Raw genomic sequence first — 27,842 nt, forward strand, 5'->3', positions numbered from 1 at the left:
GGGTGAGCACCTCTCTGCAAGGTACTCTGGGTACACGTAGCTGCGAGGTACCGATGGTGAGGGCACACGACTGAGAAGTCACAAGGCTTAGAGCATTTGCTACTTGTGTTTTCTGAGAAACCACAAACCCTTCTTCTCAGAAAGGCATGCTCAGAGCAAAAGTCCGCATTTACCTCCTGGAGTTTTCTATGCAACTTTCTCCTTCCCTTCTGCAGGCTTTCCAGGGGGAGGGCAGAGCTAGAGGCTAGGTCCTCCCTTCAGTAAAACATTGCCATTCTTCTGACTTTGCTAGCTTCATCTGAGCATGGATGGAGAAAAGACTGAAGAAATTTGTTGAAAGTTTCAATACTTCATAAAAAGCCTTTCTTGAGCCATCCCTGTCCTGTTGGCACAGCCAATTGGCTTCAATCAAGCTCTCACGCTGAGCTGAATCCATGCCTCCGGAGTAATTGGCAGAGGGACATTTCTTTAGGAGGTGCTGGTTTCACAGGCTAGCAGTGAGATGGATCAGCTGCAAGCAGCAGGAAAGATTGGGTTGAGCCTTTTAAAAAATAGATTACTGGATAACAATGAGAGAAAATAGGTCAAAAGGTAGGAAGAGGGGGGGTGAAGGAAAGGAGTGAAGGCAGCTGAATGTATACTTTCTGCTGGTGCCACTGCCGTGGGCTCAGAGTGCCACGCCATCATCAGCTGTCCAGACTTTCATTTCTCCAGCAGACTCTAATGTAGTGACTCTTAGCCCTTTCTACCCTGTGACCCCTTATTGCAACATGAAAACAAGCTGTTTCAGGACTTCCCTCCTATCTGTTCAAAAAGAAAAGCAGTGACGACTGTTCATGACTCCTTGTGGGTTGTGACCTCCCCAGCTGCACACACCAGAGCAAGAGGCTGGCCCCCTCACCCTTCAGCCCGCCATTCCCCTGTCCTGCACAGATCATTTGCTCCTTGGTGACTCAGTGAGGCAAGTGATGCGGCCCTCAGGAGGGTTATTTGCCACCTGATAGTGAGGCTGAGAAAACGGGTGTGCTTAAAACCTAGGTCACCGAAGGGTGCAGAAGAGGAGCATGGATGTCACCATGAAGATTTTCTACCAGCACCTCAGTATGCCTTGCTGGGCTGTTAGTCGTATCCCACTCTGCAACACGTGTTCATTGGTGTGCAACCAACAGTGAACACCGTGGCAGCCCAGCAAAAGCCTCCCACAGCTTTAGGGAGACCGTAGCCTTTCAGGTGCCCACTGGGGCGGTAAAACCCTGCTGTACTGGTGTTGATGAGAGCCATTGCTGGCCACCCTGTGGCCTCCACACCTGAGGAGCAGCACTGCCGGGAAGCATGGTACAGCTTCACCCTCTGTGACTCTGTTGTGTCCTAGGACCTGTGTCTCAGCACGAAGGCAAACAAACCATCGGCATTGCTGCTCATGTCCTTTCAGGCACAAGAACGAACAGGCTGTCCACTCCCCTTTTCTTGAGCCAGCACCTTGAATAAATACTTTAGTGCCGGGTACAAAGAGATCTGTTCACTGAGAAATTATTCTGTATGTCTGAAATGTAAATAAGTCCATCCATTCCCTTCCCAGATCTGCTGCCCGTATAAGCAGAGAATGATCAGTCCAAATGATCTTTTGAATGCTATTATTTTTCTGCCTAGGGACAGAGTCTGGCCCTAAAAGTCTGTAGTTATGTAGCTTCTGTAGCCACGTTAAAAAGAAATTTTAAAGATTTAAACTCTCTTGTGCTTTAGATGACACAGGGCAATAACCACTTTGTGATTTAATCACAGACAATAATAATTTGGTTCAGTGCATGATTCAGCTAATCCACAATTTGATAAACATTCATCCTAAACTACAAACCCAAATAGCTTTCTGCAAATCCTGTTTGACACTTTAATGTTAAGACCGTATTTGATAAGCAATCTGCACTGTACAAGCACATACAGAGGGAAATTAGGAATTGTTATGCATCTATATGCATCCACAACAGTAATTCAAGGAAAATAAAAAACCTTGGCAATTACAGATAAATCTTTATGCAACAAGAAAACTAATGGGTCTGGCTGGATCTATACTGGATTAATACATGCTACAGCTTCCATAACTCACAGAAAACTATAGAAATCAGTTTCCCCCTGAAGCAAGGTAGGATCCGTAATACAGACCCACTGTCTGCTTTCACAGCATCACTGATGCATTTACTTTAATTTTAACTTGGCTGAATACTTTTCAGGGCTGTAACAGAATCTATCACTATAATTCTGAATAATTGTGAGTTCTTCAAGACTCATATCCAGGCCAGTCACTTATAAACATCTTGGTGTTTTAGTATCAACATTCCCACTTGAGATATCCCCAGAAAAATTGTGGTGAGGAATGACAATAAACCTCAAATCACAAAGATTTTTTTCTGATGCCGTATGTTAGAGTTTTGATACTCTGTAAGGAACCCTGCTTTTCCAGGAACAAACAGCCCAAAATCTGCTTATCAAACACACCTAAGGAATTCAGTATTTACCTTCAAGAGATAGAAATGATCATGAAAATAACTTCTTACAGTGGAGACCATAAGTTTGAATGTGATCTTGCACTACAGTTGTGGGCAATGCCATATGCAGATGGTAAGTACGTGAGTCAGCAGCGTGTGTGCCCTGAGTGAAAAAGGCCAACCACATCTCAGGCTGAATCAGCAAGACCGTAGCCAGCACGCCAAGGGAAGCAAACCTGCTTCAACCCTGAGTAGCTTTACCCTAGAAGGTGGAAAACAGAAGCTGAATTAAACAGCTTTGTCACCAGTTCACTAAGATTGTGCCTTCCAGCCATCCTCCAGGTGGGAAACCAGGGAATCTGCAGGGGCACAGGCACCACAGCTGGCCATGGACTCATGAGAGCATGGTGTAACTGCTGTGTGCTTGGAGGACCTAAGCTTGTATCCTACTCCAGCATTATTCTCCCTGGAGCCACATCTGGGTTTTGAGTCTTCCCTTCCCTGCAGGACATGTTCATTTCTCAACTGTTGATTCCTGCTCTTTCAATCACTCTCTGCCACCTTATCTCTAACACTGAGAATTGATATTCTGCTCTACAAATCTTCAAGAATCCCAATCCTACCATCTGAAGCTAGGATTCGGTGCTTAATATTTCTACCCTCAAAATAGATATAATTATAGATTTGTGCAAAATATGACTTTATTTTTCCACATTCCTATGTTTTTATGTTGTTAGTGGTTACGGGACATACTTTAGGAAAAACACTTTGGATTATTCACTTAAAATAATTAAATTATTTCTGATATAATCCCTGGATCTTGTGCATAACGAAACAACATCTGGTACAGAGATTAGAAAATAAATGTTCTTGGCTTATTTTTTTTCTTTTGTTAAACAGATGTTGTTGATACAAAACACAGAACTGTAAATCACAGCCTGCATGTGGACACAGACTGTCACTACTGAGCAGAAATTTACTGTGGCTAGATAGAGATTTGAAACAGCAGTGAATCACTGGCTTAGTAACTTTATTCATGTGGGTATGGTTTCAATATTTTGACATTAAGTGCACATGTCCTTAAAAAAAGAACCTTTTAATGGCAGCATGGGAGGCTCTGGTTTAGTTCCAGCTGTCTCGGTGGGGGAAGCACAGTGTAATGCAATGGCTGCCTCTGCGCAGAGACACCTGGCAGTTCTCTGTCTCCTCCTTCACAACTCATTGTGGTGCTGCTTTTGAATCCCTCAGGCCTGGCTCCCCCAGTGCTGAGAGTGGCCCATCTCAGTGACACATCCTGTAGGGTAGCCCTGTCACAGGAGAGGGGCTGAGCTGCCCATGCAGCCCTTCCTCCCCCTGCCAAAATGTCTCCAGCACTCTTCTTTCTCCCTCTCCTTTCCCTGCTCCCCACAACATCATTTCAGCAAATCCACTGTTCATTTTCCAGACTGGATCATGCCTAGCTGAGTGGTTATGGTATTTCTGCTTCTCACTGACTGTGCTTAACGCGAACAGAACTACAATGCTTCTCCAGCCCCTTGCCAGTCCTACCCACACTGCTTGCACTAGAATGTTGAAGCCCCGCTTCTCCTGCTCTTCTTTTAATATTGATTTTCCTTTGCAGAACATGTTAGCAGGTGCACTCCAGCATCTGAGCTCCAGACAAAAGGCAACGACACTAATCCCACTGTAATGTAAACATACCCTACAGTATCATGCCACTATTGCAGACAGAGACATGCTTACCAGCTGGTAAGGACTCCACAAATTTTGACCAGTTTTCATAGAATCATAGAATCACCAGGTTGGAAGAGACCCACCGGATCATCAAGTCCAACCATTCCTATCAAACACTAAACCATGCCCCTCAGCACCTCATCCACCCGTGCCTTAAACACCTCCAGGGAAGGTGACTCAACCACCTCCCTGGGCAGCCTGTTCCAGTGCCCAATGACCCTTCCTGTGAAAATTTTTTTCCTAATGTTCAGCCTGAACCTCCCTGGTGGAGCTTGAGGCCATTCCCTCTTGTCCTGTCCCCTGTCACTTGGGAGAAGAGGCCAGCTCCCTCCTCTCCACAACTTCCTTTTAGGTACAGAGCAATGAGGTTTCCCCTTAGCCTCCTCTTCTCCAGGCTAAACAACCTCAGCCCTCTCAGCTTTCATTGAAGTAAGTGCAGTTTTGGTTCAGTAGATCAGTGTTTAACTCCATGGTTAAACTCCAAATCATCACCGTTACTTCATATATTTTGTAGCACAGGATTTGGGTGCATACTTGTTGAAATTTACATGGGGTTTTTTTTCATATTTAGCTTTAATTCTTTGGCCTTGTCATCTTGTATTTTGTAAGTACTGTCCATTTCCTAGCTTTAGCTTCAATTTGGTGAAACAGAATCTCTGGGAAATACAAAGACTCAGCTGGAGACTCGTTTTTCAGAGGTTTCAGGACTTGACCTTGTTTTCGGTGTTACACAGGCAGATCTTCGCTGACTGCAGCACGATCGTTCTCCTTTAGGATACTGCCAGAGTTAAGGCATTTTGAATCCTGATCAGAATGTTCCTGCTTTAGGCCTATTCTGACTGTGATGTATTTTGCACATGGTACAGTATGAAAGGACAATTTAAAGAACAACATTTTCTTTTGAAATTACTAAGAACCCATAACCAACAGGACATACAAAACTGTTTTTTTAAGCAATAATGTGATTGTGCATACAGATAGCATACACATGGATAAACACACATACTTGAGTATCAGCCAGAGGAGATGAAAAAGATCTAGGTATCTCTTTGAAGCATCTCAAAAAATAACACCTAGCAATGGCCACTTTTCAGCTTTACAGGCCCTGAAGTGCTATTAACCTCTCAAATTGTTTTCTCTGTTTGAATGCTTGCCCATGACTTTTGTACAATCCTCTGCACAGTGAGCACAACTCCTTGCCTGTGCAGACACAACGGACAAGGAGAGGCCCCTTGTCAGGTCTGGCTGTGGTTGGATGAGACACCACTCCTACAAGGTGCCACCTGCTCCTAGAAAGCATGGAGCGCTTTTATTCCATTTGGAAAATGGGTAGAAACCTGCAAAACCAGGCCCTCAAGGTGAAACATCTATTCATTTAGATTTGCGTCTACTGTGCACTGTTCACAGAGGCTGCAAGCACAGATCAATAAAAGAAAAAAACATCATGGTACTTTGTGGATCTTTATCTGCCTATGCTATATTTTCATTTAATGCTCTCGCTCACATTGATAGGAAAATATTGAAATAAATCCTCTATACAGATCTGCTTTTCCTTTTTTCTTGGTTTTTTTTCAGCCCAGTATTTAAATATTTGTTGCTCTGTTCAATTAAAATGCATTTTCTCTTCAGAACAGGCAGATGATTGGTTTCACGAACCCAGAGTCACAATCTTCCTTACCCAGCACCAAGCAAAATGAGAAACAGAAGAAACATTTTAATCACGTGTATAAAATAAACAGGGTTCATAAAATATGATTTAAAGTTGCCTGTTTGTTTTGGAGACTCCTTAAAGCTCCTGCTACCCCAAACTCACAGAAGTGTAATGTGATTCCCGATCAATTGAATTTTGTAGGATGGCTGCAGTGGGTTCCATTACATATAAATTGGATGCAGCCAATTTACAATCTCCAATATATACTTTTATCTCAAAATGCCCTGTGAGGCAATTGTGTAAAGTATTTTATCAGGGATTGTTGTTGGTAATATTGCAAGATTTCATGACGTAAAAAATACATCAATGTCATTTAAATTGAACAAAATGGTTCCCATTTTTTTCCCCTGTAGAGCATTTTTAACCATCTTCTCAACAAATTTGTTCAATAAATACTGTATGAAACAAACATTTTGCACTTTGTCCCAAAGATACAATTTGCCAACCTGATTGATTTCTTTCTCTACAACTAATCTGATTTCTTTAGGCTGTATATCTTTCCTTTTATTAAAGATGATGCAAACTTAGCTTTTTATCACACACACATCCACCACACTAAAAAGAGATAATTCCATGAACTAGCCTTGCAAACAAATAGAAAAACCTGGCACAAATCTCATGAAGCTGATCCCAAAAGATAAATAGTACAATGAGACCGAAGTTACACAAATTCAGAAATTTATCCATGCAGAGCAATAAGGGCTGGTGGACTTTCCTTCCCATGACAGATACAGAAAAGAGGTAACTTCATTAGATCCATAACACCTTGTAAAACTAACTCACACTAGCGTTGCACCCAACTGCCCCAAATCTTACTGTGTCTGAACTATGAGACCTCAGAAGCAGAACTACATCTTTTGTAGCCTTTCCTTGTTTTACTTCTTGCTGAATCTCACTACTATGTTTTGAGTCCAACCAAAGTTACTCTTATTTACGTTTAAATGGTGTGCCCGGTAAGGCAATGACCTCACACTCATCTCCTTGTTCTTTTACATTGCCTTTATGTCTTTGAGCAAACCTGTAGTCCTTCCTTTCCTCAGCATTTGCTCTTATCTGACGTGGCTGTGGACAATTTTGGAGTCTCTTTCCCATACCAGAAGCCAGAAGCTTAGTACCACTGTAATACAAAGAACAATAATTGTTTTCAAATGTTGTAATAATATTCTCAAACAGTATTGAAGTGTTTTGTGTTTGTTGTTTCTCCCATAGTGCAAAACCAAATTCAGTTTACACACTTTGGGATCTACCCATCATGTTATTTCTCTGGGATTGAACTTCTTATCCCTATCTGTGACCTCAGTTAAGGTCCAGTTTTCATCAGGCAAAGCCATACACAGCCAGTCCCAGAACTGAGGCTCTGTTACACCCTGGACTTTAAGCACAACAGTAGGTGCCCATCCAGTGCCTTGGAGAGCCTTTCCATCATTTGAAATAACAGAATAAGGCTTGCCCACACACAGATCCATCTCAGGCCACAAGCTTCTTTAACAAAGGATAAAAGATGGCTTTTGCAAGCTGCCTGGAAAGTTAACAGCTCTAGTCTCTGGCAGGTCAAGGCAGGAGTGGGTTCCAGCAGGGAACCGCAGTCTGTGTCCTGCCAGCAGCGCTGCTTGACTTGAGGGCACTCCAGCTGGAACACCTCCACTCCATGCTCATGGGGATGTGCAAGTTTCAAGGAACACAGCCTCATGTCCAGACCCCTCCTCGAGGTTTTAAGGCCAGAAGCAAATAAACAAACAGGAACCCAACTCAGCTCATTTATTTTTATGTTGCAAATTGAATGAATTGAAGTTGGAAGGAGGACAAGGAAGCTGTGACTACACTGTATTATCAAGGCAGAACCCATCTTTATAGCAAAATCAGTCTTCGAAGCCCAAATACTGGTCAACAGACAGGTAGCCAAGTCCTTCAAAGGCGGAGGAAATCAAGCTAAGCTTACCATTGAGCTACAATACCACAGGGTCCAAAAAGACTAGTGCCAGGTGGTATCAAACCACTGGTTCCTGACCTTAGGGGACAAAAAAACCCAAATGTCAATGAACATACTTTGAAGGAGCATTAGGTTCCACTGTGTAGTTTGCAATCATACTACAGGTTTTTATTCATAAGTTGTTTTGAAGAAAGAGAAAACAAGACAGAGTTGCATTGATTTTGGGACCTGACCCTATAGGACAAGAACATGAGGGGATGAAGCACAGAGGCAGCAAGGACAAGGACACCAAGCAATGGCATGGCCGTTCCCCCAGTGAGTCAGCTAGAGGTTATCACCATAACCCTGCTACACAGCAAATCTGCCTGTGCTGCAGCACCTGTCCTTCATAGCAATCTTTCTCCTGCTCCACCTAACAGCACTATTTCTAAGGAGACAGCATCAGATCTGTGGTTTCCCATTCAAACAGCAACAGGATAATTGATTTTGCCTGTCTGGAAAGAATGTATATAAACTTAAGACCAGTAAAACCTCAAGCTTTTAAAATGAGGTATCAAATGAAGCTCACCTTTGCCTTTATTTACCCATACCTCACACATCACCTAACCAAGCAGGCCAACTAAATTATTTACAGAGGACCAAAGATCACTTCTGGAAGATGCAGAGCACCTGAAGCAGAAAAGGAGATGCTCAGTTCTCTTGTAGAATAGGAGCTTTGTGCAAAGATGCAAAATCCTCATGTGATGCTAACTTTTCATGCTTTGAGAAACACACAAATGAGTAGGAGATCAGCTAATTAGGCACGTTACTGTAATTGCTTATTTTATGAAGTGGAGAGGGAGGTGTTCAGCACTGCTATAAGATAAGAATACAGAGGAAAAATTGTACAGAGAAGCAAAAGCAATGATGATAGACTACCTACACAAATTAACATTATTTTTGAACAAAAGGGAAAGCAACAATAGAAAAATAATTAGATACTTAGCAGAAGGAAAACCAACAACACCTCAAATATATTCTGTAAATGTAAAACTGAATAACACTTGGGCAGAAGACACGAGAGGGACCTGCCCTCATATACCCAAGCAGTGGTTGGACCTGCATGAAGCACAATTCCAGGGCTATTTTAGTGACTCACTTGACAGCTCTAAGATCCTCTGTGAATTTGAGGCAGGCCTTGATGTAGAAAAAGGACTTTCTCTGGGACCTGGTGCACCTAAACTGAAGACCTTAACATCCCACAGGGCCTGTGTCCATGTGGAAGGACACAGAGATCTGCATGCTCACTCTCTCTTCTATTTTGAGCACAATATAAAAATAAGAGCAGTAAATAATCTATTTAGCCATATTTCTTTAATCGCTTATTTTATGAAAAGTCAACTGCAGACAAAACCAACGTTATATTTCCCAGGAAATTAGCCTGTCAGTGACACCTCAGATCTTATTTAGCACCCAGCTTTTGAGCATTGGGATTACTGCCATGGTAAGTAATTACTTATAATGTGGCATGCATTATATCAGTCTTTTAAAAGTAATTAAGAAAAAGTCACATAGCTTAATGATATGTACATACATCTCATCCTCGCAAGTTTTGCTTCGATAACATCTGCTAGTTTTTGGAGGAAGGCCAGTTTTAAAAAGTAAAATAAATCAGTGCTAACAATGGGAGCATTATTAGCTTCCCAAAAGTTATAAATTTCATGCCCCACTCCAGCAGAGCATTTGTGTGCACAAGCCTGTAAGCATTTTCAAGTCTGTGAGTTGGCAGATCAGAAAATTCACATTGAACTAGAACTTATGGTAATGAAGAAACCTTAAAAATTCAGCTTATTTATAGTAAGCCAGTTTAAGAATTGCAGTTCAGTCCCTGACAGATTTAGCTGTAGCAGTTGAAGAGGTCACCCCTATCAGCTGGGTGCCCTTTCTCCCTGCTGATATTATCCTACCTACAAAGAGGCAGCAGCATCAGTAGTGTGTGCTCTCCTCAGCCAGTGCAGTTCGTGGCGTGACTTCAACAGCCATCAATTTTCACATTAGTACTCTGGGCTGCGAACTGCAGAAGCTCAGGAGCGAACAAACAGATCGCTTGTCCTCCCCCCTCTGCTATTGTTGTAGTTAATTGCAACAGAAGGGTATGGTGGACGGCTGCAGGGAGGAAACTTCTTAAATTGTCTACGATGAATCACCAGATCGCGTGTGAAAAACACCCAAAATGTCTTCGTGACAACCAAAGTGTCCCTTCTGCAGCGCTCATGTTTCTTTGGATTGATATTCCTCTGGTTCAGGTCATTTTCTCTATCTGTTCTGTGTTTAGCAATTCTTGGGCATAATATCTGTAGACTACAGATGAAAATTAGCAGGGAAAACTTTTGCCTTCAAAATTAAAAAAGACAATAGACAATAGACTGGAAAAATCCTGGATGTCAGAAGTTTTTTCTTCTCCAAAAAAGTTATATTTTAAGAGCTGAGGTCAACAGTCCTCTTAGTACGTACTATTTTATTACATTCTTCGACAAAAATCGACATCAGTGAAGAACAGCTTGTTCCATAAACCCCGCTTCTCCTCACCCGCCTGCTGTCAGTATGCTCTTCCCCTTTCCTTACGGCACTTTTTCACTGTCTCACCTCGTCTGTCTGTATTTCCTTTGGACCTGCTTCCTCTAGAGCCAGTGCTCCCTGTAGTTTGCTTGGGGAAGGCCAGTGAATCTGTTGGGCTGGGGTGCACACCAGGATTTGGCACCAGTGAAAGGACTTTATGTTCACTAACTAACCCTGGGACAACATCTCACTGCCCCACGGTATGAAAGGACAGGCAGCCAGGCTCTTGACCCACAGCTGTCGGGCTCTGCAGCTCCAACTTGGCTCACACTTTTGCTGTTTTGACAGTCAGCTACTTCTGCTGAGGTTGGCTAGAACAAAAAAAAATCCCTTTGCAGGCCACACACGGGTGTGCCAAGGACTATACACAAGCACATCCAGCTGCATGAGGGAGCTTGTCCCTTGTTGCTGCCACTATGCTGGGGGGGGTCACAGCCACTTGGAGCAGCCCCAGCCAGAACCTTGCAGTATCACTGCTGATACCTGAACTTGGGAAGCAGCTCTGTGCTGCCATGGCTCACATCACACCTTTGCTCCAGAGGTGTGAGCGTGGCAAAACGCAGAGCAGTCAGGCAGAAGGATGAGGCAGGGAGAGAGAAGGATGCTGAGGGAAAAGGGCTTGCGCTGCCCAGCACACAGCATGGGCAGAATGACAACTGCAGTGAGGCTTCTCAATGGCTCATTTGGCATTATTCCCAGTGCTGCTTTTGAATTTAATACCCGCTTCCAGGTATCTAACAGAAAAAGAAGGCAAACCCACGAGGCTTGAGGTAGGAAGAAGAAAGACAACAGCACCAGCTCAAGGAAGCACTAAATTCAAGTAAATTTTCAAACTTCAGAATCTAAAACCAAAACAAACCAAAACCCCAAACCCAAGAATTTGGCAAAATGTGGAATGTGTTTTTCCTCATGACATGTAAATGGTCATAATATTTGGTAACTACTTCTTTTATTTAATAATTTTGAACAAAAAATAATGAAAAAAGCTGACACCTTCAAAATACTTAAAATGACGTAGTTAAAACATTTTGTCACATTACAGGTACTGCTGAGACATAAAAGTGCTTTTAAAAGATCTGAGTAAGAAAATGACTGTTCAGAATTTCTGGGCTGCTGTTCTCAATCGTCTTTTCTACTTTGTCCTTATAATGTTGATGGGAATTTTGCTTTTGATTTCAGTCTCCACTGAGTTGGGATCCCAAGTAGCCTGAAGAGAGACTTAAGATTAGGAATTTGCCTTTCAGGAGGTCTACATTTACAGATGAAACAAGAAGTAAAGGAATACTTTTAAGAACCTGCCATGGTATAAAAGGCTCACGGTCCCGATGACTGCAATGGCAGGAGAACAGAAGCTTTTATTTCCCACCAAAGAGTGCCTTACTCTAGGGAGATGGTCTGAAGTACAGCAGTATCCTTTACTCTTAAGAACGTAGGCTGGTTTTAGAGCACTTTGCAGCTGATTGAGGAGTTATGTAATTACACCAATTACATCCAATTACATAATTAGAGTAAATAAGTAATAATATAATTAGGTGCTGTAATTATGTAGTTATGACAGGTAGCATTAATGCTGATAAAATCCATTATGAAACTTGTTAAGAATTGTGGACAGGGCACACGAGAACAAAACTTTTAGGGCTTCATTTGCTGAAGTCTTTCATTCTTCCAATGGGCAAAATAATTAATTTAATTACTATGCCAATAGCCTTTTATTTTTGCAAATGAACAGAGGCAGAAATCATATCATAGACTAGTTCTTATCTCTTGTTTTGCTGCAAAAAAAATCAGTAGGCAATCATCTGTGATTGACAGGAATGGTTGGACTCGATGATCCGGTGGGTCTCTTCCAACCTGGTGATTCTATGATTCTATGATCTACATTTTTTGGCTTCCATTTATCTCTTCGCAGTTTTCACCAAAATTTCACCAAATCTAGGTGAAATCTGTGTACAAATTGCACCTCTGAAAAGAGTAGTCTAAGAATTTGGATGTTAATCTTCACTGTTCCAGTTATCACATTGAACTGTCTCCTCTGACAAATGGACACAAGGAACATTCAGAGATTGCTGTACTGATGTAATACAAGTTATGTGCATCTGTCTGGGTTTGCTAAGGATGGTATTTCTGGTCCAATGAGTCAGGTAAGAAGATTTTTTTCTGTGGGAATAAAAATTCGATAGGGGAATCATTCACATAGGTTCTCAGTGCAAATGTAAGGCATGTAGCCAGCTTTCTGTCATTTTGGATATTGTATAACACCTGTCTGACTTAATAAAAGAGGCTTGCAAACAAACAAATAATAAACCCTACTGCTCTGATTTAATATTCATTAATATCTCACCCGGTAACTGATATAAGATAGTGTGCAAGAAGAATGGGCATCACTAGAAGATCTAAAATGCTTTATTCCCACAAACGTCTCCATAAAATAACTGTCTGAAAAGCTAGAGGTGTATAAACTGTGTGTTGTTTTACAATACATTTTATGCTTGATGCTTTTTTCTAGAAAGGAAAAAAAAAGAAAAAATAATATCTGCTTTATGAAAGCTGGATAGCTACTGATTACTTCTGTCACTGCTCAGAGAAGTATGCTAAGCACTGAGGCAAATGCAGAACTGCTAGGAAAGTCAAAATCACAGGGAACATTAGGAGTTTGCAGCCAAACGTCCAAAATCCAGAGGAAGAAAGCAAAAAGAAGTCCTCTGCCCCAAGGTCTTTTGAGGACAGAGACAGGCAAGATAATGGGAATGCCTAGAAATAAGCCACACCTGGAAAAGAAATACAGGTGAATTCAGAAGCCTGCAAAAATATTGCTTTTGAGTGAGGGGTTTGTACAACATCACCCTGAAGTTGCTTCCCCTCTCTGGAAAACTAGGAAAGTGAAATTAGATGCATAAATAATTCTTATCCCTTTTGGCATCCAGTCTTTCAAATAATATTCCAAAACAAGAAACCCATAGTATTCCTGTGTTGGGTTTTTTTTTTTCCTCAGTTGTGCTGTCAGCAAGACTTCAAACTAAATGCTTCACTGTTTGCCTGACAGATGATACATAAAAGAAATTAAGAGTCATAATACAGACAGTCATATTTTTGGATCCTAATGGGTCTGGGCAATGGAGAAAAGAGATTATCAGAAATTGTGGGCGTTTCCCCCCATGTTTTGTTAATACTGATAAGCACTCTGATGTTACTTTTTGCAATACTTAGCAAGACAATAGTAGGCAAATGCAAATAATAATTGGTTCCTAATTACAGTTGTAGGGATAGTGAGGATAATACTTGGAGCTAAAATCTACTTTTACATAAAGAAGTTACTGCAGCATTCTCCAAAATTTTGACTTACATGCATTTAAGGATGGATCTGAGGCTTGAAGATTGGATTTGCGTAGAAATTCTTTATAAGTAATCTGGTTGTGAAAAAACAGAATTTGAGTTTGATCCATTAAAGCTACAGAAGTAGCCAAAAAAGGCATACCTAATCATAATAAAAATGAGCAGGCCTTAGAGAGCTCTTCCAAGAGTATGATTCATGGGATTTTTTCAGACATATTCTTTATCACCTGCAATATAAAGTCTTACTCCACCTAGTACCCTTCAAAGAGGTCCTGAGACTGCCCTGTTCTTCCAACCACCCAATTTTTATAAATATTTGTCACATTCCCCTACATCCCCAGTGAGCCTCATTCAGCAGCGAATTAGTTTCACTGGCAAGCCCCAGCTGCCTTGTGAAAGGTTCATTTGAAGCCTGCTTCTCATGCCAGATCCTAAGCAGAACTAGATCTCTTATCAGGGACTTGGTCACTTCTCCCAGCATCCCAAGAACGGTCGCTCAGCTTTCAGTCCACCACAGAGTCCAAATCAGCTTCTATCTCTGCCTTCAGGACAAAACCCATACCTCAGGCTTAATTTCTGCATGGAATGTAGTACATGTCACATGCTTGTAATGCAATTTCATTATTATTATGCTGTGTCTGAAACACACCAAACACATAACGCTACCTCAACTCATACAGCTGACAGCTGCCCAACTACATCTGAGTGTTTTCCTTTTGACTTTTCTTTTGATCATAAGCAAAGCTGCATCTCTGAATATCTTTTTCCAGTTGAATATCAGACGTCCAGAACACTCCACGCTTCCAGTCAGATGATTTTCTTCTATCCCTTAATATTCCTTGTAGCATATGATATTCAGCAATCTCTGTCTCCAACAGAAAAACTCCTTTTTTGTTCACTTAAGCAGTTACAATTGCTTCTGTTAAGCAGCAGTAGTATCTCTGCAGCACACCTTCCTGAGATTTTGTACCAGGGAATTTAAACTACACAAAGGTACAATTACTAAACCCACACCAGCCACCTGTAGTTTGTTCAAACATTTCTTTCTCTTTTTATTTACCCCCATACCTCCATTCTCTCTCCCATTCCATTTAAGCTTTACACTTCTAGGTCCATATGTACCTCTCCCATCATTCAGAACAACCATTAACTATATATACCTATGGAAAAAAGCATGCCCTCCTTCAGAGGGCTTAATAATCCCAAAATCTTGATTACTAATAACCACTCAAACCACCAGCATTCTGCCACAGAGGAACAGAGGCTCTGAGAAATCAGTTCAGTGCTTGAGGTCACATGTGTTTTGGTGCTTTTCTTTTAATATTTTAGATATTCAAACAGGAGCTCCCACCATTAATGCAAATGTAAAATACATCAGTGAAATATTTCAGAAAAGTCAAACCACCACTGCCACAGGATGAATACACTTACTATGAATATTAATGCATCCCTTGGAATTAAACATTAATACTTAACATACATACTTGCCAAGTTTAAAATCATACAAACATTGCAGGGAAAGGAAGAGTAGAGAAGGAATAGACAAATGAGACAAGCCCTAGAGTCTGAAGATGCAACTGATTCCACAAATAAAGTGTATTTCTGAGATAAGCTAAAATATTTTCATGTCTAAGAGGACAACTTGTCACTATGAATAATTTGATGTAATGGCAGAGAGGACACAAGCTTTTGTTTTAGTTTCTCTATCTCGCCCATCATACTGCAGAACTGTGAATCCATTACTGCCTAACACTATAAATGCCCTGAGCTGGGCAATAAGACTGATGGTTCAAAATTTCCATGGACATATGCTGTTCCTCCACACCTGAGCACTGAAGTCCCATCACCTATCACACCACCTTCCCGTATGGTGGTAACAGCACTTACAAAAGCTCCGTTTCATTGCAGTGTTCAAGTATGCACTCCTGTCTGAACATGAGCCTTCCCACTCGTATGAGTTCTTCAAGGTGAGTTTTGTGTAAACCTGTACAGTGGTTGGGAGTCATCTCCTTTAATTTTACCCAGCTCCCAATTAGGCATCTTGTTTAATTTAATCATTTAGGCTTTCATTGGAGGGAGACAGGCAATGCCAGAACGAGTCACCACACCTGTCCTAGACACCTGTCTTAAGGCAGGATAAACAGCCCAGTTTTCCACAGTGCTAAGGCAGGGAGCTGGGATCAATTTAAAGCAGGTGCCGGACTTGAAGACAGCTAAAATTAAAGAAGAATCTTCCCCTTGGCTAAAACGAGGAATAAAAGGGTACTCAGCATCTCCCTAGTGAGGTTGGGTAGTATGTATAATCAAAGGCACAATGAGGCATAAGAGAACACATACTCTCAGTAAGAAATGTGGCTCCAGAAATGCATAAACAGCAAAATCTGATGCATATTTGGTTACACTCTCCTCTGGGATCCAGCCATACGGCAGCTCTGCAAACTACAGACCATGGCACAGGCCTTGAACAGTGCAAAACCTGCCAGGATGTCCCTGGGAAGAAAATGCTGCACCAAATATCCCAGCAGGTAGGAAGAATTCCTCAAAAATGAAGCCCCAAGTAAGGCAGCCTTGATATGGCAGCCTATTCTTCTCTCTCACCAGAACAAACTCTCTTTGGTAGCAGGCTGGAAACGAAATGTAATCGAACATCTCTTTGCCCCAGTGTCATCAATTTTCTCTCTGAATCCAAGTCATACTCACTGCTTCACAAGGCAGTTTCTGTAGCTCTTCAAATCACTGCAGCAGCTCTGCTTGGTCTTTTCAATAGCTTGTTCAGAGCAGTCATAGGAGAAAAGCCCTCAACACTGACCCTGAGTTCCACTGTTCAGCAAGAGATGTTGTTTTTCTGGACAGCAGCCCAGAGATACTGGACAAAGCTGGAGCAGCAGCAGATGTTATGATGCGTGCTCTTCTGCCCCTGGTTTGGCTAATGAGGCAGCAGAACTCACAGAGCATGAGAGCACGAACACCAAACTGGAGACTGTGGCCTGTGCTTTCATCTTTTTCACAGAATCACAGAATAACCAGGTTGGAAGAGACCCACCGGATCATCGAGTCCAACCGTTCCTATCAAAATTTTTCTATTTTTTAATTTTTCCTATCAAACTTTTTCATCATGTTTAAGACCGGACTTCATTGCAGGCTGACTATGACATGTGAAAAGACCTTTAAAAACACAGATTGACGCCTCTTATTGTTCAGAGAGAGGGAAAAATATATTTTCTGCACTAGCTGCAAGGAGCATCTCTCAGTTGTGTAAAGCACGTGTCCAAATTGACTTACCACAATCATTTGCGCCACGTAGCTCTCTGGGCCAGTGTATTCAGTTGGATCTTTAACTTTGACAAGAACTATAAAGTACAAATAATGCCACATGTTGTGTTCAGACTTTATATGCTCCTCAAATGAAACGGTCTTATTATCAAATTTGTCTCTCTCCAGTCCTGCAAAAAGACATGAACATAATGCAAAAAAATAAACTTCAATATAAAAATATCCAAATCTGTTAAATATGTTAGAGAAAGGAACTTAACTTAATTTCAAGGATCATAAATTTGAAGGATCTTAATTTAAAAACTATAACTGCTTACGGTAACAGCCAGGCAAGAAATATCAGGCCAGAAGGCATTCTTGACAGAATTATTTCAGTGCAGCATTTATTCTCTTTTGTGATATTTCCTCTTAATAACAATAACAATATAATAAATACGTTACAGTTTTACAGTACCTTCTATGCTGAGGGCTATAAAGTGCTTTACAAGTGTTGGCTCTGATTCTTTCTAAATGTATACTGGTAAGCACACAGCGTGCAATCTAGGTCCTGATCTTGCAAAGATTTATGCACCCGTTTAGCATGAAGCATGTGAATAGTCCCACTTAAGCTGCAGTGGGATTGTTTGTGCACTTAAACCTAACAGCAAGGGCAAGCCTCTGCAGTTTTCTAGTCCCACAGTCTTTACAGACCTGTAGTCATAAGAAATTTTTATTTTTCTACTGTAATGGGTCAAATCTCTGAAGAAGAATACCATAGTGAGGAAGGAAAGGACTCACAAACGTTTGCCTCCGTGTAACACCTTTCCTCCCCTGATCTCTTGTGGAGCCTTCCACAGAGACTAAAGTCATCATGCAGTCCACAACGTTCATCCCTGTCAGTACAACCATGGAAACAACATCCAGCCTACAAAATAGAAGGTATTTCTAAAGTCCCCTAGGGGAATGAAAGACTGCCCCTCTTTGTGAGTGCACTTCAAGACAAGCATGATTTATCTGTGGGATTTGTGGGGATGATTTTAATTTCATTAATTTGTCCTGTTTCATATCAGCTTCTGAAACAGACTGTTGTTACTCTTCTGGAATGCACTGTGCTGTGAAATAGCAAGCTGTACTTTCATCTGCATTATGCTTTGTGAAATAAAGTCAGCAGCTGCACCATCACCATTAGTGATGATGATGTGAGTGTGAGACATGGCTTTTCTCCCCTAGATCCTGGGTGGAGACTGTGAAGCTACCTCTTAGAAAAGATAGCCTTTGACTCCCAAACCAAATCTTTTTACTACTGAAAGGGAATACATTTGGAACCAAACCGATATTTTTACAGAATTTCCTCATAGAAGATAATCACTCCTGAGGTTTATGTGTTATTTATTGAGGAGTAGTTCATTTCACTCCTGTACCCATCAAATGTCTCAATAACTCATTAACACCTACCACAAATAAAACAGGTTGTCTTTAGTATTTCCTCCTTTTTCTGCTTTTCACTCCTGAGATCAGCAAATGTATCAATGATGACTCCAAAGATTAGGTTTAGAACAATAATTATGACAATGAAGTAAAACAGAAGATCATAAACAACTCGCGCAGCAAACAAGGGTTCCTGAAACAATAAAGTTGCAAGATACAAAAAATAACACATCTCTGAAATATTAAACATTTTCACATTAGCTCAAGCAAAGATACGCAGCTTACTTTCCATATGCCAAATTCTGCTAGCCTTATTCACAGAAATAGAGAGGGTCTATCTATGCAACTAAGCAAAGAAGATTTGACTTCGTGTGCTCTTACCGCTTTGGGACTCCTGTTGTTCCTTACGGTGTTTAACACAGCATGAAGAAGAGACTAGTGTGGGTACTGGATGCAGTGTAGATGGATTAGTGTAGTGCTCAACTGAAGATAATTACCTTGCCAGCACAGAAACAGGGAGATGTACTTTCTAGTACCCACTGAGAGTAAAGATAGTTCTTAATACTGCCTTGTGGCATACAGGGATATGCGTACGGTATATCTTTGTGGAATACTCCAGTCTGATGCCAAGTTTGCACACTGAACACTGGAAACTAGGGGAGCCTGCTAAGGCCAGGTACTATACTCTGTGCCCAAGCATGGCATGTTAATGGTTTTAGCACAGTGCTAATGCACTTACATGGCTGTAAGGTGGCTCAGAGAGGGCAGGTCAAGCTTGTGTCCTTCAGGAACACAACATGCACATGTACAAGCCCACACACATGCATGCACACACACACAAAGTGCTGATATTCCCCATTTCATCACACGCCTGTTTTTGCATAGTAACTACTTTCTTTCTCTCAAAGGCTGGACTGGACTCCCATTGACACCTCTAAAAATAGTGAAGTTGTTCTGTGGCAAACAGAAGTTTGCCAGTGTAAGGCAAACTCAGTAAACAAACTCAGTGTAAGGAAAAGGAACATAAAACCCAAGTCCTTTTCTTTACCATGATACTGCATTGGAAATCCCCAATTTTCTCAGTTTTCCACAGATTCTTTGGGATAATTGTGATACCCTTTGCGAAATGCTTTGATGTAGTTAGCATTAAATGACTGCTAAGTGGCAAGGGCCATTGTCAAAGTCTGTAAGTATTCACAGGCTTCATGGGGATGGCCTACACTTCCTGTAGAACTTTCCAGTCTATGAGATAGGACCTTGACTCCTACTACCAGCACAAGGAGCACTTCCATCCAGACCCAAGTTATCTGCTTCTGGATTCTTGTAAGCTCTGCTGAGATCCTACTTGTGAATATAATCCTTGTGTTATGATGTGGCTTACCAAGCAAAGTGCTGCAAGATTGCCTTTACTTATTGTGTTCTTTTTCAATTTAAATAAAAACGTGTAAAAACACTCAAATATTATGATTAGTCCTTAAATTAATTGAATTTTGGAAGAAAATTCTGGAAGAGGACACATACCATGATATATGAAATTCTGCTTTGATTTTGATACTAGTTGAGTACAAGCAATCAACAGACGTATTGCCGGGCAGATGCTGTGCTGAATTTCAGCTGAAAATACACCTTATATACTACAGCAGAGAGTCTTGACGTATACTTATCAATCAATCCCTTTCAAAGGCATGTGTTTATAATTCCTAGTGTAATAGAAGAGTAATCCAATACAGCAACACTTCTTAGCAGTGCTTGGAAGGTTACAATAAGCTCCAGTTTCCCAGAAGGGGTAAACTACTACCTAGAGTTCCTTTCTTCAAGTATCATCACCACACCATTAAATATTCCATCTGGATGTAAAAACTACAAGGATAAATCAACTGTGTGAAATTAAAGCAGACTACATACTAACACTGTCTATAACCTCCAAAAACTGACTTTGGCATTCACGAGATGCACAGGGAGTAATGCGTTTCCTCAGCCAAAACACTCACATCTTTGGAAGGCTTTCTGAGCACGTCCCCCACACCACCACCATTTCGCAGGCCTTGGTTCAATACAGTCACAATGCACATGAGAAGGGTGTCACAGGTCCGTTCTATTCCATCCTCCTCCTCTTCACCTGCAAACAGGAAAGCAGCAGCTTTAGGAACCACAGCATCAAACACTCATTGAGCAAAGCAACAATTCTGTATCAGAGAAAGCAACCACAACACACATCTGCCTTTCATATTCTTCAGCCAGAATTTCACTAATCATCCCTATCCATTTGCACATCACTCCTGGAGACATACTTGGGCACATCAGGCTTATTTAGCCTGAAGAGATACAGAGAAAATCCCAAGCATTTCTCCCACCACTAACTCTGTTAATGACCCAGAGCTGCCATCTCTATTCATGGGAGTATTCCTTTTCCTTGCAAATACTCCCACTGGTTTCAGTATGACTGCTTTTTCAGTGGGCCTCCTAAGTGCACAGCTGACACATACAGGAGAAGCAATATAAACACAAAATTAGAAGCACATTTGTAAAACAATTGTTTTCCTGTGAAATCATTCCTCTACCTACTCATATGCAAGCCAAGTCATGTTAGCATTTCAAATCATTAAGGAGGGGCTGATTTTTTTACATGAGTAAATCTGTCCGTGATCTTTCCACTAGCACACGTGCCCAAGCACAGGTCTGATATACATTAAATGAAAGACTCTCCCTGACCTCAGCTTGAAAACTTGGATTCTATTCTTATCTCTGCTACAGAGCTGCTGCGTGGTTTTGGCCGAGCCACAGAGGGTACTATTGTGCAGGAGATATTTGAACGTGCAGAGGAGCTGGGCTGGAACACCAGTCCCTGGGGAACTTATCTGCCCCAGCCAGAATTCCTCCCACCATGCACTCACTCCCATGCTGTGGCTGCATCAACAATCTCCTTTTGAAGAGCCCTGCTTGAGTTGTTCCCTGTGTCCTGCTGGCTTGCACTGAAGGGTCAGGATTGTGACTGCCATTTCTCCTGCCTTTCTTTCTCTTTAGGGATACGTTTCCTTAAGCAGTGAAGGCGGGGATTCTCACTTGGTTTGCTTCATGCACTTATTGTAACACAGTTTAATAAATAACAACATCCTGCTGTGACAGTTAACTAAAACAGCATATTTAACAACCCCAAACCAGCACATCTGGGGCACTGAGAGAGACTTTGATAAATTGAATTGACTGAAAGCACTCACATTACAGACAAGCAATTTGGATTTAAAACATCGGTTCCCAAATTGCGGTGTATGCATCACAATTGGTATTCGTGAAATGAAGCTGGCATCCACTGCCTTTGCCACCACTGCTTTTGCTATGCAAGGAAATTAAATGAGAAAGAACTCCTTATTTAAGGAACTCTGAGCAAAGAGAAAAGCAGAAGCAGACATCAAGATAGACTTCCCTGTTAAACTCTACGGTCATTACAGATACTAGAAACTACTATCACTAATAACTCCAGATTTTTTGTTTAAAATGCTTATATTTAAAGTGAAATGATTGAAACAATAGAATCTTTTCTTCTCTGTCACATCTGGAAATTTTTGACTAGCATTGTGATCTTAGTCATACCAATTCATCTCCTCAGCTTTTGTACCCTGCCTTTCTGTCTTCCTTCCAGACATTACTCCACTGGGGTTTTTGGGGTTTTTTTGATCCAATATCTGTGCTTGAGAAGATGATTGTCCATAAGATAAATTAAAACTCTTTACATAAGCCACAGCTTCTATTTCATTTAGGTAACTATAGCACAGGATTTGTACTGTTCACAAGTGCAAGGTCAGGTGCTGGAAGTAGCAGATGGCCAGATCTGGTGAATGGCAGGGATAAATCAGAACTACAAACTGGAAGCTGCAGCACCAGAGAGTTACCTGCTAGAAATCCTAACTTGCAACTTTCCATGTTCACTAAGATGCAAATTCAGAGCAACCCCATGCTTCAGAGAGACACAAGATACCACTTATCAGCTGACTGGCACATCTTGCAACACAGAGAAGCAGCATTCCACATTGCACCAAGAAGAGCAAGCTCAGGTTGCTCTTTACCAGAGAATCAGATAGTCCATAGCTAGCAGAAACTTTCAGTACAGTAATCCAGGCTGTGTGGAGTGTGCAGATACCCATATGAATACTTTACTTCCACTCACAGATGTGGAATAACAAGAGCTACTTCAATCTGGGAGCCAGATAACCCTACCAGCACATATTCTGCCCCCGCTGATTTGCCCTAGTGGGTGCTTAGCAGCACTTACAGCCCAGACTCAGCCCCTCTTGACACACACCATTCCCATACTACCAAAAGGAGTGGATCTGCAGAGTGAATTGTTGCTAAGATCCCAATTTCAAATCTAATTGAGGATCAAGGGGCTTTACTTGCAACTAGCTCCAGTCTGGCGAGTGGCCCATTATTGGCTAGACAGCATTAGGTCTTCTGATTAAGTTTAATTCAACGCTAATACAAGTTAAGTGCCACCCACAATGTTCATCACAGGGCAGTAAGTGGGATGATAGGAAGGTTTACTTCAAAAATCCTCAAGTGATGGCCCATAGTTACCTGGCTTCTGGGCCTGATCTCCAACACAAGCAGAGGCAGGGGAGACACATAAGTACCCATATGGATCTAGCTGAACTTGCATAGAGCAGCATCAGGCTTGGAAGTGGAATGAGTCTCTGAAAATGTCCCATTTCACAAACATATAACCTATGCATCTTTCTAGCACAGGTCTTTTTGAGCTACAGAGCACAAAGACCTAGGTACTGTAGAATGTGAAGTTCCTTTAAGTGATTAAGCGCTTTACCAGGCAAAGATTTAAGTGGTATGGAAATGCCTTTGGAGTGAAAAGTGGGAGACTATGAGGGAGATGAGACAAAATAGGCAGACAGCTCAATGCAGCAGTGAGGAAGCAGGCTGCAGACAGGGGATGCTCTCTGAGCAGAGCAGACTGGCTCCCAGGTAACTCCTTTACCAGCGTGAGCAATGACTGAGCACACACTCAACCAGTGAAACTCAAGGAAGAAGCAGAGTCTTATCAAAACAGATGATTAGCAACGATCTGATCTGAAAAGTAATGTATTTATGTCTCCACTCCCGACCTGAGATGCTATTGAGAACATTTAATGTTTCCTACAGACAGATGTGGACTTAATGCTGCTACAATGTGAATCTCGCCAAACACCAGGCTTCTGCATTCTACCATGCTCATGCTTTTGCCAGAAGTGAGGTCTGTTTGAGCAGAAGACAGAAAGTAGAGCCCTACTTTTTGGCAGGTGATTCACTGGTTACGATGAGCAAAACTGTTCTTGCTGAATGTTGTTTTTAAATGTTGGTAGATAAATAACAATTCTCTAAGGTTAAGTATCAGTGCACTTACATGTTTTGTATAGCCCTCTTTCATTCCTGTTTAATTTAAAAAAAAATTGCATCCAAACAATAAGAAATGTGAGATTTCTACTGTTAAAAGAGCTTGGCAAAAGTCACACTGTGTCTCTTTTTACTGATTGGTTATTGTGAATGCAGAAGCTTTGCCAATAGCTCTTAGACTGTTTTCTCTACCTAGTCAGACAGTTTCCCATGTTGATTATAAGGTCTGTTTACACACCAACTAAAGAGAAAAAGCCTACTTTAATAGCTCTCTCTCTGACACCCTTGAACCTAAAACCTCAAAAATCAGTAGTGGAACAATAAAGCACGTGAAACAGCATTATATTTGAATACATCATAGGAATGGATCACTTACGTCCTCAAATTCAGACCCCAGCAACCACAGACAACTGTGGCAGTAAATATTATAAGCCTGTAGACCATCCACTGTGTGCACATCCACACTGCAGAGGCCACAACATACTAAAATGAACTCGACAGCTGTAGTGAAAGACCAACCACCACAACTGCACCATGCCACAGGAAGACAGTAGGACAGATGAAGTAGCATCACCACCAAAGGTCCCTGTCTAGCAGTGCATTTGCCCATCAAAATTTGTGAGTGACCCTGTAGCCTCAAAATACAGAATAGGGCAAAGCACTCTGTCAGCTTGATGTAGGAAAGATTCCTTCCTGACCCAATATCTAGTAACTGGTATCTGGTAACTGTCCCAGTAGGACACACTGGTCAGACCTTTCATTTGTTAAAATGAGCATATTTAAAGTAGACAGGGTCCTTCTGACATATAGATCAGATCCATACTGCAGGTATCAAAGCAAACACAGGCACATTCATCTCCTGAACCAGAGCAATTAAGCTCTTCACTTGCCACAAGCATGAAGCAACACAACTTGGCCATTGAAGAAAGGCTTGCAACAATCTGCATTGCCTTGCATTTGCCACAAGCTTTGCATTCTTTGCACAGATGGTCCGCTGCCTGTGCTTAGCTGAGCCACAGTAACTTGCTAAGCCATAGTAACCTGATCCTGGATCTAGGCTCTTAAGTCTCACGACACAACAACTTTGGCCTAGAAGCATGTAAAAACTATACACAAAGGGTTGCATACATAATGTTATGCCACTAAAATCAACTTATGTGACCCTAAATGGATCTAATAGTGGCTTATTGTGTGCAGAGGAGGATGCTACAGATAAGCAGCCAAGCTTTTTGTCTCAGTAACATCAGCTGGTAAGAAGCAACCTGTACATTAAAGCACAATGATTCAGCAAGCTCTTTTAGTAATGAAATTAATGTCACTGCAATTGGAAATCAGGTGTGGGAAGCACTTGCATTAAAGGCAATCTGCCAACCAAGCTCCAAGCCTTGCAGATTTTGAGCACTTCTGACTTAGAGCAACAATCATCACTTCTCACACTAACAATGTCTCTGCAATATTAACACACAAATCCTTGAGTTCTAATTCATCATCAATTTGGGGGAACTTTTGTACTAACCGGGGTTAATAAGTGGGATGCTTGTGGAACAGTTCTCTTTTGCACAGGCTCCCATCATTGATGTGAGGGTTGTAGTGGGGACTTCACCAATACCTGTGGATAAAGGAGGAGATGGATAAAAAGAGAGATACTGTATTGATACAAAGTTTTAAATCATTATTTTCTAGAAGTGAATCACTGATTTGAAAAGCTGAGAAGAAAAAGCAGAACAAATTATACCACCAATTTCTCCTTCCTCAAACAGTCTGCCTCAACAGCTCAAAGCAATCACAAGGAACAAACCCACAGTTTTATATTTACTGTATATCACAGCTATTCCCATTTCATCTCCAGAAATTAATGAATCTACATCAAATGCTGCTACTTCTGGTTAGAACAAAATATATTCAAAGCAAGAAACAACTGTCAGATATGAAAATAATGTCAGTTTTAAAACCATTAGATAAATTATTCACGAAAGCTGACAAGAAGGACACCAAGCTGATGTTCAGTCATCCTGAATGTAGAATATTTAAGAGTTTTCAAGGATTATAACACAGTTTGGTACTCATTTGTAAATATGTATGGGTTTGTGTAAAACACTAATTTAACATTCCCAAAGTGGGTAAATGTGTACATCAGCTTGATTTTATCAAACCAATTTCATCTTGTGCATCTTCAACAATTTTCTGCATTTCAAATCAGAGATACAAAAAGGTTTAAGGAGAAAAAAAATGAAGGCAAAATCATACAGCCAACGTAACAGCCTAAGACAATCTGCGTAACACAGAAAACATCCGCTCTGACTTTCTATTTGTGCTACTTTATAAAGAAAAAATTTAAAGCACTTGTCTTGGGATGCATAATGTTCCATCAGTATATCGTCAGCGTATTTTCTTGATGAGTTTTTGATCAGGAACGGCAATGTATAAAGCCAGCAAGAATATACCCACACCACAAAAACCTGCCAAGAACACAACAGAAGAAACACAAACACAAAGGAACTACAGCACTGGACCAGATCAGTGCTGCAGGTAGCCTTGCATGTGTTCTTCTACAATGGCCACAATTAGGTTTAAAAGTGAAACTTCAGATCCTACGTTCTATCCTAAAAATTAATGGTAAGTCACATATAAGGCAACTTAGCCCTTTTAAGATGACCAGCAGCAAAAAGCAAGGTGTTAAAAAAATCCGTCAGGTTCCTTTTTTCTCATATGGCATCAAAACATGCCCATGAATCTTGAATGAGCTTTGCCTGGCTTGTGTGCTTTATGTCCTGAAATAACAGACTCAGGGAAAAGCTGGCAAACACAGTCCAGGGTGGATGCCACTAGTTGTTCTGTGCTTGTGTGCAGGTCTGAAGAGCTCAGCATTTGAGAAAATCATGCCTCTGTGAATTTAATTGCAAGATATTCTCAGGAATTTCTATGCAGACACTTCTCTGCCCATGTCTCCAGCAGGCTGGTTGGCAGTGTACACAAAGATCTCAACAGACGAGACCTGACTTTTTGTCTAGCAAAGCAAGTTTGTAACTCTCTATCACATTGGTAATACCTCTTATTCCAGAAAGTTGAAATCTTGGCCTTTTTAAAACTGGTTTAAAACATCCAAATGATTTTACTGAAGCTAGGATTATAACAAACAGTGATGTTCGTGAAATACACACTGAATATTAAAGATGATGCAGTAAATCTCCTATCAGCAGAAGTGTGGATTTCTGCTGTATGGAGCTTAAAAAGTAATCAAATTAATGCATCTACTGAACACATTAAGATCACATGTCTTGTGCAGTACATAGAAATACTACGAGCTGTTTTTAAGGTGGGATGAGAGCCAACAGAATCTACTTCAAGTTGCTCTTCCAAATATTTAGGAAATTCAGATTTTTTTTTTTTTTTAAGATTAGCATGAGTTAGAAAAGAAAATATAATAAATTAAGTGTGCTGTTACATTTTAGTATTTTAGTATTTAGATAAGCCTAGTCTAAAAAACCCTGCACATTAAACTTTACCCAGAGACTTAATTTAGTTCTAAGGAATAACAGAGTTAGTTCTACTCCCACAGCTACAAATAAAAAAAAAATTAAATTTCCTTAGAGGAAAGTTAGGTTAGACAGACAAAAAAGGTATATGTCAGAAGCAAATTTTAATATAAAAACCAATACCTGTAACAGGAGTCCTGATTTTCAACCTGTCAACCTCCATGATAAAGTCATCTTTCAAGAAGAGGAACCCAATGATGGAGAAGAGATAAACTAGGATGAGTGCTAGCACTGCAGTGAGGATAATGGAACGACCATTCCGGGTAACACTTTTTATCACATTCAGCAATGTCTCCTCTCTGTACACCAGATCAAACAGCTGGGAAAAGCATAGAGTACAGGAAGAATGAATACAAATGAGGCAATATATAGATGCTCCAGAGGCAAACAATCTGAAATACCAAAACATACCTCTAACCATGTTCTAAATTCTCAGCTTCATAAACATACAATTCACA

The 27,842-nt window shown here is 41.0% G+C and overlaps 1 protein-coding gene across 2 annotated transcripts in view; it reads right to left on the reverse strand.

Annotated features, from left to right (window-relative positions):
• Positions 1-27,842, reverse strand: part of ITPR2 (inositol 1,4,5-trisphosphate receptor type 2) — a 998,050-nt gene that overhangs the window by 741,465 nt on the left and 228,743 nt on the right. For both annotated transcript variants that reach the window (XR_011337952.1, XM_069863516.1), the window contains exons 51-55: positions 27,508-27,703; positions 25,365-25,457; positions 20,461-20,588; positions 18,497-18,662; positions 17,072-17,232 (exon numbers count right to left, since the gene is read on the reverse strand). Coding sequence is in view for 1 of the 2 variants with exons in the window: in XM_069863516.1 (XP_069719617.1) it covers positions 17,072-17,232; positions 18,497-18,662; positions 20,461-20,588; positions 25,365-25,457; positions 27,508-27,703 (744 nt within the window). In the remaining variant the exon portion in view is untranslated. The remainder of the gene's footprint in view (positions 1-17,071; positions 17,233-18,496; positions 18,663-20,460; positions 20,589-25,364; positions 25,458-27,507; positions 27,704-27,842) is intronic.

The sequence above is a fragment of the Phaenicophaeus curvirostris genome, chromosome 1 (genome assembly GCF_032191515.1).
Source record: "Phaenicophaeus curvirostris isolate KB17595 chromosome 1, BPBGC_Pcur_1.0, whole genome shotgun sequence".
NCBI classification, from domain to species: Eukaryota; Metazoa; Chordata; class Aves; order Cuculiformes; family Cuculidae; genus Phaenicophaeus; species Phaenicophaeus curvirostris.